The 15,651-nt window shown below is 48.9% G+C and overlaps 1 protein-coding gene across 14 annotated transcripts in view; it reads right to left on the bottom strand.

The window, feature by feature from the left end:
* The window catches only part of CACNA1B (calcium voltage-gated channel subunit alpha1 B), a 264,962-nt gene that overhangs the window by 4,416 nt on the left and 244,895 nt on the right, over positions 1–15,651 (bottom strand). For 13 of the 14 annotated variants that reach the window (XM_048966416.1, XM_048966420.1, XM_048966419.1 and 10 more), the window contains 8 exons: positions 10,749–10,857; positions 8,827–8,934; positions 7,364–7,476; positions 7,050–7,177; positions 5,854–5,980; positions 5,120–5,230; positions 412–619; positions 91–302 (listed from right to left, as the gene is read on the bottom strand). In XM_048966416.1, the coding sequence (XP_048822373.1) occupies positions 91–302; positions 412–619; positions 5,120–5,230; positions 5,854–5,980; positions 7,050–7,177; positions 7,364–7,476; positions 8,827–8,934; positions 10,749–10,857 (1,116 nt within the window). The other variant, XM_048966428.1, reaches the window with a different exon arrangement.

Genomic DNA, 15,651 nt, shown 5'->3' with positions numbered 1-15,651 from the left:
GTCTTCCATCTCCTCTATTTTAAGAGGGGCATGGAGAGTGTACATTCCTAGCAGAAGTAAAGGCTCTCCTCCCACCCTGCATCTCCTCACCTGTCTGTGGGGACCTTGCTCAGGCCCACCATTGGGCGAAGTGGGCCTGCTCTGATCAGCAGACTTGGGCTGGGATCGGTCCCGGCTGCCATAGCGATCACAGGAGTAGAAGCGCTGCTTTTCTGAAGAGGAGGAAGAGTGCTGCTTCCTCTCTTGGGACCGTCCACGCTCCTGCTTCTTGTCCTTGGAAGAAGATTCACCAGACTGGGCCACTGAAAGAATATTAATTGGCGCTCACCAACGTGAGAAGAACACTGAAATGTGGAGCAGGGACCCCAGATGACACATAAAGACTGCTATGGACTAACACAAAGCTCTTACCAGCTTCCCCATCGGCCAGCTGATGTGTGGTCCTGTCCAAGGACTTCTGCTTCTTCTCTTTCCGCCGGTGGCAGCGGTGGTGGTGGTGGTGATGCACCTGGTCCGTGGGCACGCGTTCCAGGGAGTACTCATAGAGGTGCATGGGATGTGGACGCTGCGGGGTCAGCGTGGAGATAGAGCGCTTCATGGGGCTCGTGTCCGGGATGGGCTGCGGGGCACAGGGCACACGGAGCAGGGTCAGGGGACGAGCACCTCACCTTGCTCAGCTGCTCGTTTCTCAGCACCGGGTCAGTTTTATAGAGATAGACAGGGGCAAGGAGGGGCAGGAGAAAAATAGTTCATTGGCTCTAATTGGAACGGGCAGAAGAACTTGGAACGGTGGACTTAGCGGTAAGTTCGAGGAGCAAATGAGATCTCCATTTGCTGAAATGGGCTTTACTTTCAGTTTTGTGCCAATCCACAGGGCGCAGAGCAGGGATGCAGCACGTCACACCACACACAGCCTCATGGGAGTCAACAGGAGATGAGCAGGGGCACAGGGCAGCACAGTAGCCAAGCGTCTCACAAAGGTTATTCTCCAAGACCAGTTCCACCCAAAGCTGCTTCAGGGCCTGGGATCATCCCAAAGCAACTCCAAAGAGGGAAAGCATGAAAGCATTTCTGGGCATCGCATGGAGAGGGAGAAAAATCAAAAATAAAAAAAAAAAAATGGGCAAGGTACAGGCTAAGCCACCAAAGAGCTACAGCTGTCTTCCTGCACCTGAAAACCACTTCCATCAAACTGTTAAACCTCCCCTCTTGTCCTGCTTGTCCCAGCCACAAGGGCATCAAGAGCAATGATAGGACATCATGTATACTCTGCAATTTTACCAGCATATCTCCAGAAATAACTACTCAGGGTTGCTACTGCAATTTTCAAACCATCTTGGCTTGACGGCCAAGCACAAGAGCTCTGCACAGCAATCCAGCCTCCCACAGGCGCTGCTGGGTGCTGTCTCTACACCAGCGAAAGCTCCAGCCTCTGCTCTCCTCCCTTTGGGTTCAAACCTCACAATGATGCTCTGTAGAACACAAGGTAAATGGGCTGCAAGACAAATGCTCTCACATCCTTTTATCTTCCTGTTGAGGTGTAAAATTCAGAGAACAAGGGAAATCCCTGTGTTTCCTTCTCTATCACTCTACTGGTCTCCAGCTGCTTTGCAGAGTGCTCTCAGGTGGATACAGGGCTTCCATCCACATTCTGCTGGCTTCCCGAGGTCTGTCATCACATCTAGGCTTCTTGCTAGAGGGAAGCCATGCAGCAGAATGGGGAGGGAGCTCAGGATGTCCTTTGGTTTGAGGCTTGTTTGGGTTCTCAATCCAATAGGTGCCCCAAATGACAATGCCAGCAGAACATTTACTTTGCTCATGGTAACCTTTCCAGTGAGCCCTGCATTATTTTTACCATCTATACTCTTCTGCCTGCTTTGCCTGAATTTCAGAGCTCTGCTTCCCCGTGATATTTACATAAAGCAGAGCTGTTTGGATTGCAGCCCCAGTTGGTATTTTGGAGAGGAAGAGCTTCTGTTCCTCCCAGCGTGCCACTGTGCATGCAGAGGTGCAATCTCAGCTGAATTTTTAGTTTCTGCTCTCTCTTTCAAGTTACTGAAGTGTTGACTTTTCCCATCACAGTGCTGCGTTAGAACTGGAAAGCTTGTCATGGACACGAGGAAGTATAATACGGTTGGGCAGCTGAGGTGGGGACACAGCATCACACTGCTGTTTGCCCAGCGGTGCACAGCTACAGGAGCAAGGCAAGCTGCTGCTTCGTTGCTCTCCTCCCACAGCCCTTCCTATGTACACTATGTAGAAGCAAGAAATCATATTTAGGGCTTCACTTTTGTCCTTCACTTTTTTTGTTCATTTTTTGTTTGCTTTTTGCCCACTTCTGTACCATTGAGCCTAAAGATGGAGGAAGTGGGAGAGGACCGTAAACTGGCAGTCAGATTTGGGAATTCACTGACGTGGGTAAAGAAACAAAAATGCTTCTCACTAAAAGCATTCAACAGGGTTTCCTAGGTCATCCTAGGAGCTACCAGAAAGACAGGCATTTCCCAACAAAAAGCCAGCCAAATCCATAAGAAATGAACATTTCTCTTTGGACCCAATTCTGTGCTTATTCCTGGGACAGAAGTCCTCACTGACACAAACAGGAGGTGGATCTTAGCAAGGCAAAGCCCATCCTCCCCAGAAACCCCAACAATGCTCTCATTACATTAATGCGGCACACACATGAGCCCCAGGAGACCATACCATAACCCTTCACAGAGTGACTAATCGCTTCTTCATTACCAAACTGGCAGTTTTCACTTCCTAAATCCCTGTGCAACAAGGCATCGAAAAGAAATGAATAAGCAAAACGAAGAAAACCCCTGCTATTACAGCGTGCAGCGTGCAGTTGTGGATCGAAGGGATGGCAGCAAAGTGGGGAGAGACAGCAGCTGCATCGGTGCAACATCGTACTCCAAATGAGAAGGGAAAGAAGTAAAGGGTTAAGGAAGGTTAATCATTTCTTAACACGGATTTAATAGGATACAACTTAGTGCAAACTACATACTGCTAGGTAACTCCCAGGTGACCGTGCTTTGCTCCTCTGCAAACAATTCGGACAAGATGAGAGACATTATTTGAAGCAGCCCCACAGTACAGCCATTGTCAGACACCGCAGCAGATGTGCAGCAGACACGATGAGGGTGGGAGGGGAGGCGGTGGGGAGCAGGACAGCAAAGAGGCAGGGGAATGGAGAGCATAAGGGATTTGTTTTTAAGAGGGGAGTGTAAAAAAATTAATTAATTAATTTTAAAAATGGAGGAATAACAGATAAATAAGATGTCCAGAAAACAGAAGGAAAGGGAACGTATTGCAAATAAGAGTTGTAAGGAACTCAAAGATTGGGGCAGTGGAGCAACAGATGAGAATTGGGGGGAGGGAGGGGGAGACACACAGAGAGGACATTGGTTATTTGGCTGAAGCTACAACACCAGAACATTACATCATTACATGAGGTTAGATCTGCTCAGATATTACGGGCCTGATTCATCATAAGATCAGAGAGCTTTGGTGAGGGCAGTCGTGCTCTGGGGGAAAAGTACTGTGCTCCTGCAAGCAAACACTTCTGGAAAAATGGAGTGGTGGAAAGTGACAGGCTTTGTCTCTGTGTTGGAGCGTTACCCAGCAGCATGGGAAGACACTGCTGGGACCACTCTGGTCTGGGTGGGACCAGGCAGCACTGGAGAGGTCATAAATCACAGAATCATTGAGGTTCAAAAGACCACTAAGATCATCTAGTCCAGCCATCAGGTGCACGAAGAAGCAGCTCAACTCTTCCTCAGAGAAAACTGCAGCTGCAAGGTGCAGTGAAAGCAACCCAGAAGGTTGCTAAAACCTGAATCAGCCATATCTGCTGCAATAGAGTTTCCCAAGATAAGGCTTACACTGTTGGCTTTGCTGTTGGTCACTACATTGCACTGGAAGGCTATTGGAGGTCTAGGATAAAGGACAACTCTGTTTTGGGAAGGCTGGAGGGAAGGAGTATGGTTTGTTTGGGGGTCTGTTTCTTTCAGTAAGTGTCCTGCTTAGTGTTGCTGATAACTCAGAGAATCCCAGGAGACAAGATCCTAATTAGTGACTTGCTGGAGCTCTCATACAAAAAATGGAGTTTCTGACGTCAGCTGGGAAATTTGTTAGCCAGTGAAGCATAGCTTACATCAGCCTAAGCACACTGGCAAAGTTTTTCTATCTGTTGGAGCCATTTCCACCTGTGCAATACATGGCCTTTGAGTTTTGAGGGGCAGCACATCTTCCGTGTTCTGCTTCATACGAAGAGCAATGGGGAATGGCTCACAGCCATGGGCTGCTCGCTTCTTTCTGTATGAATCAGGCCCTTTGAACAAAAGACACAACTGTGAGATGTTCTGACACACAAGAGGAGGAATGGAGTCTAGAGAGCACCTGGGTTAACAAGCAGTGAACACACACAATGCCCAAAAACGGTACGTGAAAACCATCATCTCCTGTGCACTGAGGAACGTCCACAATTAATCACCAAATTGCTGTAAAAGCCAACTCTAGTGATGAGGTTTCTTTACAAGAAGTTAAACAAGGAAAATGAAATCCTTAATGACATATTACCAATCACAACACAGGATACACTAATAACTGTGGGAAGAGGAAAACACAGGAAGACTGCTTAATTTCTCAGTAGAGCCTTCCAGGCACAATCTCCCTGGTATTTTCCATACCTCCTGCATTTATCAAAGAGAACCACAGGAAATCTCCAGCTTATTTTATGGCTGGGGCATTGGAGCATGCTTCAGCTGTCTGTCTGGATAGATGGCAGACAACTGGCAGTGAGAAACATATGGCTTCTAGGAATACAGGTTGGCAAACACGTTTGTCCCCAGGTAATCAGAACAGATATTCTTGGGTCGGCAGTCACCATTTAGCAATCCAAAAAGAGGGATTTCTCTTGCTTGCTTTTTGCTGCAACCAGGAGCAAGTAAATCTGCGGACAATGCTGCGTTGCACATGAATGCCTGTCATCCAAGCAAAAAAGCCTGGCTACCAGGCGCCAGGTTCAGCTTCCAAAAAACCTCACAGGCAGCTGACAACAACAGCTCCAATCCCTTGCCATGCTCTCAGCCTCCCTCCCCCAGCTTCCCTCACTCACCTGAGTTTCGGCAGCCAGGCGCGGCATGGAAGCTGCCCGACCCTGGCTCTCCAGCCCTGGTTGGTGCTCTCCATTGGCAAGCGTGGGGCTGATTTCCCTCATTTCCACCACCTGAAGCAAGAAACAGTGTTAAATACCAAGGCCACAACAGCTTCAAAGCCCCTGTATTAGCAGTATGCTGCTAATCGATGTGTGAAGAGGTGCTGCTAGGGAAAGAGAAACTGGGAGAAACTCAAATTATTCTCTGTCAATAGGGTTGTTTTCAGCAAAGACAGCAGTGAGCCACGAGCCATGGCAATGAATCATGGAATCACAGAATGGCCTGGGTTGGAAAGGACCACAATGATCATCGAGTTTCAACCCCCTGCTATACGCAGGGTCATCAACCACCAGACCAGGCTGCCCACAGCCACATCCAGCCTAAATGAATCCCAGCTCTGACCTTTGACACCTCTCCTCTGGGTTTATACACTAATAATAACGAGACAACAAGGAAGACAAAAACCTAATAGTCCCATCTCAGCAGACGTGTAGTGTGATCAGCAGGATAAGCACATCTGCAAACACAGCTAACAGACTTGCTTTCTCTCCATAATGTTCAAGCAAGTTTTGGATGGTAAGAGAGACAACGCTTGTCCCAGAGAGCAGTGGACCTCTCCAGCTCTCAGAGAAGTGTCTACCCTGACATCTATTAAGATCTGCTGCATTTCACCCAGTTTCACCTGTTTGCTTACCCGTTCAATGGGGATCTCCTCTGAGTGGCCTCGTTCAAAAGCTGGTGTCCTGGTTTCATAAAACACATCCTGGGTGCGTTGGGTCCCCCAGGAACTGGACTCTTTGATCCCACCCTCTGGGGCTGGCCTGCCAGAAGGTAAATTGGAAGAAAAGATGAACTCTTTTGCAAAAGGGTTTTGCTAACTTAATTGTGGCAAAGGTAAAGCATCCAAGTAACCTCTAACAATTCATTTCTGAAAACAGCTGAAGGGTAGTTGGTGAAGCTATTAAGTCCTGTAGGCTTCCCCAGGGCCACTTTCTTTATAACTCAAAGATCCCTTGAGCAACCAGGAAAACAAAGAAATCAGCACATTCTTTTTCAGTAAATGAGGAAATCGACCTCTGCAGCTAAAGTTCTAATGAAGCAAAACAGACTGTTTTGGAATTCAAGCAAATTATGTATGTAAAAACAGACAAATAACCTTAAATGACGCTGGTCAAGCGTAACTGCGCTCAGGCTAAGCTGAATTCACTGAATGTACAGGGGTATAGCAGCCCTAGGTTTTATGTCTGAGTCTGCAGTTCATCTCCTGAGGTATTTAAACTTCAGATCTCTATCATTAAAAAAATCCATGGCATTAGTGACCCTGAAGAAAGTCACCTGAGGAACGGGAAATGGAGAATTGATTAGGGATTGCCATTACTGTAACTGTTTGGTAAGCTTTCTATGGAGGTGTTATTTTGTCCAAAGAGAAAGAGGCAGAGATTCTGTCCCAGACAGCCTTCAGGAAGCTCTTGCTGTTATCAAGTGCCATAATCTTAAAGGACTTGTCTGCTCCTGGTGTCCCAAGAACTCACTGCATTAGTGATCCATTGGTTGGTTAGCTTGGGATTTATCTGTCTGTTTTGCAATGTTCCCAAATTTCTATAACCAAACTCACACTTTAAACAGGCCACAATGGAAAACACTGTATTTAAGTTTCAGAGACCACTAGGGAAACACCCAGCTTTGGAGAACCCACCAGTATCACCATGTGGAGAGCTGCATTGGTAGGAGGTATTTCGACAGCCACCAGTGGAAAGCTGTCCTGGCCACACGTGAGGAGGCCTTTGAGCTTGGAGACACTGGAAATGCTCCGCACCACCACAGCAACTGAATCAGGGTAGATGTATCTGCCCTCCCTCGGTGCCCCTGCTCTGTATCACAGATACTCACAATGTGCCCCCGTTGTTGAGCGAGGCTGAGCTTTTCTGGCGCAGGAATGCCTTCGCATTGCTGAAGGCTGAGGGTTGGGTTTGCTCCAAAGTGGCCTTCAAGGGGTGGAAGAGTGACACCGGTCCGGGCTGTGAAGAACAAAGGATGGTTGTAAGAGACGGAGCTGAGTGTGGAGAGGATGCACAGCGCTACCCAAGCATCCCCTGCATCCCCAGACTTTCTGAGTGCAATGCACCGGTGACTCCAGTGAGAGCTGCCCACTGCTTGAGAAGCAGCTGCAGGAGAGGGAGGACAGGGAGCTGCATCCCCAGTACCTGGCAGAGCCCCCCAGGAGGCTGGTGGACTTGTTCCCTGCTGTTCTTGTTCTGTTTGTAGAAGTCAAATATCATGAGCGCTGCGTAGACCTTCCCCACAGTCATCTCATCAGCTGGTGAAAGGCAGGAGGTGTTCGGGTGGAGAAAGGGAGAGGACCAGGGGAGGGGTGGATAAGTCAAAGCGCGTGAGAAACATCAAAGGGGTGTGAGAAACAAGGTGAAAGAACAGGCAACGTTAGAGTATTGAGGCAAAGCAGACACAGGGAAAAGGAAAAAAAGAAAAGCAAAAAAGGTTATAACAGAGTTCTTCAGATCTTTGCCAGTTGCTGCCTTAACGTCTGAGCAGGGCGGCCCCTCGCCCCTAACTCCCAATGGCAAACATTGACAGAGGCTGGGTGGAAAAGAATCAGGCAGAGAAACTCCATGGCACTGTCAGCACTGCCAACAAAGAACCACTAAATTAATACCAGATCTGCAGCAAACTTTTTATCAACAAAAGAGCCTTTTCTGTGAATTATAGTCAACCGGGGCATAGCAGGCTAACGTACATCTCAAAGTATTTCATTTTTCCAGATGTCTTTTTCACCCTCCCAGCTCTTCTCCCCTCCTTTCCCTACCCAGCAGCTGAACAAAAAGGAGTTAAAAGACACAAAGGCACCATGAGAAGTGAGGAGGAAAAGAATTCTGTAGTTGCTACCCACTGATCTGCACCTCCTCAGTTCCCTCATCTGTCTTAATTAACTTCGCCTTTATTGCTCTGCACTGTTTCTCATTAATCAGGAATCCGAGCCCTTGCTTTGGCCAATCAGGATAATGGCAAGCTTTCCACTTTCTCAGCACTTTCTCCTGGGATATCATTGAGCAGCACAAGGTTCCAAGATACCTCACTTCTGATTCTGTAAGTTCTCAGCAAACTTTTAGTTTTCTTCTCCTGGTTTTCTGCAGCAGACTGAACCCAGATGGCAAAAATTGCTCTCCTGCCCTTTGAGGCACAAGCTGGAGGCAAACAAAAACTAGGAACAACGTCTGAAAGAAGCCACACAGCATTGGTCTCTTCTCAGCATGGTGCTTTTTCTAAGGACGTGAAACCTACTGTAACGTTAAGGAAACGCAGGCCTAAATTTGACCTCAGCTTACCTGCTCCTTAGGTGGTCATAGAATCATTAAGGTCGGAAAAGATCACCAAGTCCAACCACCAACCCACCCCACCTTGCCCACTGATCACGTTCTCTAAGTGCCACATCTCTATGTTTTCTGAAAAACTCCAGGGAAGGGGACTCCATCACTTCCCCTGGCAGCCTGTTTCAATACCTCTGTGATCAGCAACACCTGCAAGCTGATCTACACTGGGTTTCTTTGCTGCATCCTGTGCATATGAACTGTGTACCTGGTTAAGGCTTGGGACAAAGCAGGCATGAAGGGGGAAAACCCATGCCAGGCTTCTTGGAGGACTGGGTGCTTACGTTTGTGAGGAGGCACCAGCAAATCCAGTGTCTTCTGGGACAGGTTGGGCCAAACCAGAGAGATCTCCTTTCTCAGCTCAGCATCACACTGGTGCTGCTTAACACCCCCTGAAAAAAAGGGAGAGGAAACAAGAAGGCACACAAGTGAAAATCCTCATAGTTCAGCACAGCAAGCACAGAAAACACATCCCCCACTCTCCTTCCTCGACAGCACCAAACCAGAACCAGATGCAGCAGGAAACTACAGACCACGACTACAGCGTGTGAGCTCAGCAGGGCCAGCCCCAGCCTGCTGACCTGTGCTGTCACCTAAGGCTTAAACTTCAGCCCCAGCCTCTTCTACCTGATTGCATGTGCTGCCCAAGCTCCATCAGCAGAAAGCAGCAGCACCTGCAGGGTGTGATGCAAAGGAGGTCAGCGATGATTAGAAGCCCTCCCCAGCAGCAGTCCTTCCTGAGCTGTTTGGCAGCGGGACGTAAGCAAACTCTCAAAGCACTGTGTTGTATCAACAGCATCAAACGGGAGCCACGGAGCAGCGTAAACCAGGAGGAGCTGAACACTGCAGCATTATTCAAACGGCCAAAGTGAGGTCTCAATACACAAGTGGAAAGTGATTAAAGTATATGTAAGCCAACAGGCCAGCTCCCAGCTGAATGCACCACACAGCAGGCAATTAAGTAGTTCATCTGAATGACAGAGATTATTTTTCTAAGAGGAAAGTAATGGGAGGAGGCTCTGGGTGCTCTGCTACATGGCAGTCTGAACTCCCACACTCAGTCTCATTAGGGAGGGTTTATTAAGGGCCTGTTAGCCTTACTAAAGACTCAATTAAATGCAGCACATGAAACCTATTCAAACCAAGCAACGCAGCAACAGAACAGGTCGAGAACTCACAACCTGCAGCAGATAGAGGCCTCTGAGCAATGCCTGCACTATCAGCCAGGCTGGTTCTCTGCTTTCTCTATGGTGCATGGTTAAAAAAATAGAAAGGGGGGACTTTTGCAACTGAAAAAGCCTGCATGAATTACGCTGCTGACAGCCAACCAGAACCCTAAAATAAGGCAAACTCTCAGGGCTTCAGTGGCTTTGTCCAGATTTTATTACTAAAATAAGGTGTTGGCCCTAAAATCCCAGAGAGTCTTAAATGCATCCTTAAATATGAGCATAATTAGGGGAGTCCTTCCGGGGCCTCAGAGTTTTTGTGTTCTTCTAGCATTGCCAAAGCATCAAAGATGAAGTTTCAGTAACAGACTAGGAAGGCAATTAATGCAGAGAGGTGGAAAGGCTGGCCTAAGGAAAAGCACAGCATTCTAACCCAGCCCTGCTCTTTGCTCACAAGAGCACTGTTGCCTCCTGTTAGCCTCTAAATTAGGTAAAACAGTGCTTTGGCCCATTGTGCCTTGACTGTGACCCCAGCCAGCCTGATTAAACAGCGTAACGACCCATAGAAAAGGCCGGTGTGTTTTACTACCTTGCAGTGTTTAATTGGGAAGTGAAGTATATGCCTGAGTAAGCACTTAAATAATAACATTTTATCTCAGGGCAGCTCAGAGTGCTCTGAGTCACTGCCTCACCACAAGCAGACAGTAACACTGTTGTTTGTTTTTTTTTCTCCCTCATGCTGGAATAATCACAAAGTGAGGTGCAGAAACTCATGTCTATTACAGGGCATGCATGGGGCTCCCAGCTGAGCTGGGATGGCCAAAGCTCTGCACATCTCCTTAACCAGGATATGGCTGACCAAAGGCACGACAGGGCTCGGGACTCCCCTCTGCTGCCTGTCCCTGGAGCCCTCTCATATTTTGGGTGTACAGAATGAAAATGGGATTTCCACCTGGCTTGGCACTGCTGTGGTTTCAGGACTGCAGAGCAGCAGGCAAGCTGGGGTTCAAGCCATGCAGCTGTCATTCCCTCCCTCTCACCTGAGGCAAGCTTGATTTCCAGAGCAGTGCGGATCAGGGCCATCAGCGTGGAGGTGAAGTGGACTGTCAGATCCTCGGGTGAGATGGGCATGTTCATCCTCACCAGGCGCTGCGGGAGTAAAATGGGCACTGTCAGCTTTGGTCAGCATTTCTCCCCCTACCCCTCCCCTTCCCTCCTGAGAGCCCCTATTAACAGCCCCATTGCAAACATGAGCCCTTCTCCTTGTGTTAACCTTTTGTGCACTGAGCTCAGACATCATCTCCATGCAGCTGGCAGCTCCTTTCCTGGAGCAGGGCTGAGCTGCTGCTGTTGGCTGTGATGGATTGCCAGCATTTGTACTGCAATGCTATATGGAGATTCCTTCCAAAAGAAGCTGGTCTGAATATCCTCATCCCATTTCAGAGCCTATCACTCTGCTCCTGATGGTCTTCATCTACAGTCCTACCTGCAACCTCTGGACACGCAGCTCTGCAGACCTTGGAGCGCTCCCATGATGATGGCTTTTGCACACATCCTGAAGCACATTTGGGGCATACAGGGCCAATGAGCTTTGTGGTTTGGCCCAGTTTGGGTCTGGCTGCTAATATGTAAAAGGATAAAATGTTCATTTTTTTGGAGACTCTTGGGTTCGATCTTGGACCTCCTTTACCTATGAGCATTCCAAGAGCTGTGAAGATCTCCAGTCAATGAGCTACACAGCTCCATCCAGATCTTACCCTTAGGGGAAGGAACTGAGTGGGCGAGATCAGGACTGTAATTTCCTTCTCCCACATTCTTTCAGTCTGCACATGGAACAGTCCCCCAGAATCTGCACGCATCTTCCAATATCTTTAGACCTGGTGGCATCTCCTTCCCCACCAGCAATCAGGACCAGCTCTGATGGGGCACAATCATCCCTCCTATATGCAGTACAGACCTGAGCACAGTGCTTCAGAGGCTGTGGCTCCCTTAACATCTGGCGTCTGAGTGTGGAAACGCAGACGAGTGGAAGCATTCTCCGATAACCTTAGCAATGCATTTAAAGGTTGGATTTCTTCTCCTTTGGCAATCTCCTCGTTTCTCAGCTCCTCAGCTTTCAAAAGCTGCTGAGCCTCGCTCGGAGCCTTATCAAAGCAGCCCCGGTGTTTCCGCTCCCAGATTGCTCCTGCGCCCCGAGGAAGTCACCGAGAATTAATCTTCGCTGTAAGCCAAGCAGGAGCCTGGCCGGGGCCCCTCGCTTGGGAGGGAATTTCATCCAAGCCCAAAAGCTGCTTAGGCTGTGGCTTTGATCCCTATCAGTGTTGCAGAACCCTCTCTTTGTTCAGCACCAGCCGCCGTGCTGCCGCAGCACTGAGCACGGGAGAGCGCAGCGCCTGCCCTGCGTGCCACGACACCGAGGGCAGCTTGAGAAATCACCAACACGCAGGCATTGTGCTGCTGGTGCTGATGGGCACGGGGCATTAATTAGGTGAAAAAAGTCTGCTTGTCAAGCAAGCTGATGTTTGGCAGAGCTGAGACCCACCCTCCCCCCTTTTTATCTTATTACGCATCTTCGGATTTCATGGCACGGTGCACAGAGGACTCATGTAGCAACTGACCCTGTCTCCTGAAGGCTGAGACGAACCACTGCAATCTCAAAGAGCTCTTAAAGCGTGCCCAGAGGTTATCAGTCGTGTCTGACAAGCCCCTGAGAAAGTGAAATCAAAGCCAAGACTCCCCTCCCTTTGTAACTCAGTGACAGCAGCAAATGCTGGCAAAGCCACAACCGTTTTCTCTTTTCTCTTATCTCCAATGAAGAAGCATTTTAATTCAGACTTTCCCCTCAGTGCACAAAAAGGTAGCACAAGATTTCTGCATGACTGTGAGCCCAGAGACCAGCAGTCCCATCATATCCCGCCGCAGTGGGACACAGAGAATAAAGAGCTGGAGAGTGAAAGAAGATGCATGGCAGAGAGGAACAAGCAGATGAGAAATAATCCCTCCAGGAGAGCTCTACCCTCACACAAACCAGCACTAAAAACCTATTGTGGGACTGCAACATCCCAGTCCTCTCCCCCAGTTTCCCAGACTGAATTCCCCAGAAGTGTGGAGGCAGAGCACAGCAAGGCTGCATGAAGGTCTTTCCTCCTCAATTGTATTCAGGAGGGATATTAGTAATGTTTGGAGGAAGTTTTTCCCCCAGAGGGTGGTGAGGCACTGGCACAGGTTGCCCAAGGAGGCTGTGGATGCCCCAGCCCTGCAGGCATTCAAGGCCAGGCTGGATGTGGCTCTGGGCAGCCTGGGCTGCTGGTTGGTGACCTGCACACAGCAGGGGGTTGGAACTGGATGAGCATTGTGCTCCTTTGCAACCCAGGTCATTCTATGATTCTGTGATTTAAAGGGAGGTTTTCAAGAGGTAGAAAGGAGGTTCAAGCTTGCGTGTGCAACCGCACACTTGCTTTGCTGAACAAAATACCTGCACCCAAGGCAGCACTGGGTGGGACTGCTGAGAACGGCCGCCTGGAAGCGTTCCCAAATCACAGCCCTCTCATCTCCCTGCTTGCCCTTTTTCCAGACCCCAGAAGGACCCCATATTGATGGGGATGGCAGGGAAGTTTACACTGCTCTGGGTTGCTATGGGAATTCATGGCCACAATCAAGGGCTGTTCAGGTGAATTAATTTGGGGCAGTGAAAAAGACAAAACCAAAGCAGACCTGGCAGGATGGTGCTTCCCATGCTGCTCCTCTTCCTCCTTTTGTCTCCCATATCCAATAGCATCTAAGGAGGAGTAGCAGCAGCAGCAGGAGTCCCTGTTTCTTTTCCCAGCGCATGCTTTGGGACCCATCTCCAGCTCTGGGATTTAATCAGAAGGTTTGGGAGGGATGCAAAGGGAGCTGGCATGGGGGATCTCATTATGTTTCTGTAGGAAAAGGCCCCCGAGGGAGGAGCTGCAATATTGTCTCCAGAGTCTCCTAATTAACTTTGTGTACCACAAAAAGGAGAGCGATAACAAATGGTAACTGATTACAGCTGGGTTACAGTAGGTGATGCTTTTTGCTGCAGTTGCTTGTACGGTCAGAGGGGTGCAGGCATCTTCCAGCACCAGCAGAGATTTCACTGCAGATAAACAAAGACACGGGCAACAAGGAACCAGAGCTTTGCATCAGGTGGAGCTGGCAGAATTTGTGCCTGCTCAGAGTTTGGTTTCTGAGTGTCTTCTGCCTGGAGGCTTCTGGGGCAGTGTTCACACAGACAGTGAACGTGCTGCAGAAATGGGGAAATTCATGCTGGTGTCAAAATCCAGGCGAGGGTAAAGCGGCACCTGGGTGAGGCTGAAATCTTTTGCTGGTTCCCAGTGTGACCCAGAAAGTGAGCACTGAGCTCAGGCTCAAACATTTGCCCAAGTATTGGCAGAAAGAAGAGCTGGGAAAACAGCTGGCACCCTGATGGATTTTAATTATTAAGAACACCTCATCAGCAGCTCCTGAGCAGCCTCTGGGACAAGAACTGCTCTGGGAATAATTTTCAAATGTGAATAAATTCAGGACAATGGAGCACTGCTTGCAGAAAACGAGGCTGAATTTGGTGAATAAATTATTTGCTATGAATAATTCACTCCGACCTAGTTGTAATTATTCTGCTCTGCTTTAACTCTTCTCTCATCTTCAGAGAGGCTGCCCAAGCCTTCCTCCCTTCGATGGCAAGGGTGGATTTAGGTATAGGGGAAAAATTCTTCACCATGAGTATGGTGGAATAGTTTCTCAGGGAGACTGTGGGTGCCCCATCCCTGGAGATGCTCAAGGCCAGGCTGGGTGGGCCCTGGGCAGCCTGAGCTGGTGGGAGATGTCCCTGCTCATGGTGGGGTGCTGGAGCAGGCTGCAAGGTCCCTTCTAACCCAACCACTCTATGAGTCTATGCTTCTATGAACGCTGACCCTGCCCTAGCACACGGCCAGAACACTGCATGGAAAAGTCCTGTCACACTGCATAGAATTACAGCAGCAGCACAGGCATTTCCAGCACCCATTTTACAGACCCTCCCTGTGATGCACAGCATGGCCAAGCAATGTGGCAGCTCCTTGCATGGAAGGAGCCCTTCCTGCAGGTCAGCGTGCATAGCTGGGACTTAAAATCATGGAATCATTAAGGCTGGAAAAGTCCACTAAGATCATCCAGTCCGACTACCAACCCCAACATGCCCACTAAACTACGTCCCTCAGTGCCACATCTCCATGTTTCTTGACAACCTCCAAGGATTTGCACTCCTCAGGTGTCCTGCCACGTCTCTGTGCAACAGGCACTCACTTCCCCACGATGTTTCCTCCAGTGCAGGGAGGCCAACAGCCACGAAGCATGCTGAAAATATTGCTACTAGTGAACAGCATTTGGAAACTGAGGACCCCTCACTGTAGACAAGCTGATGATAAGGGGCCTCCAAGTCTCAATAAATGAGAGTAAATGTACCCAAGAGTTCCCAAACTGAGTAAAACCAAGCAACCCCAACCAGCCAATGGGCCAGAGATCCAATCTCAAGGCACTAGAGTGAAGTCAAAGTGGTTTTCTCCCCTTTTTTTTTCGTTTAACCAGATAGAAGAGATTTTAAAATGCATTTCTTCCCATTTCCCCCACCCTGGCTGCAGGATAGAGCTCTCCTGGTGCCCCAGGACCCCACATGCACAGCAAGCTCTGGCCAAGGCTGGGCACACAAACCCAAGAGGACAGCTGAGAAAAGGGAACCAGAAAGCAACAGAGAGGAAGGACAGCAGCCAACAGGGCTGCAAGGAGGAGAAAACCCAAACGAAACAGACATACTGAGAAGGGTGACGACTGGGGAAAAGCACACAAAGCCTTTACAAATGGAGAGGACTGGGAAAAATTATATATATGGAAAGGAAAAGGATGGAGGTGTGGGTCAAAAGGGCTTTTGCCAGACAGAAGAGGAAG

Source organism: Lagopus muta, chromosome 19, assembly GCF_023343835.1.
Source record: "Lagopus muta isolate bLagMut1 chromosome 19, bLagMut1 primary, whole genome shotgun sequence".
NCBI lineage: Eukaryota > Metazoa > Chordata > Aves > Galliformes > Phasianidae > Lagopus > Lagopus muta.
This window is presented reverse-complemented; position numbering and strand designations above follow the sequence as displayed.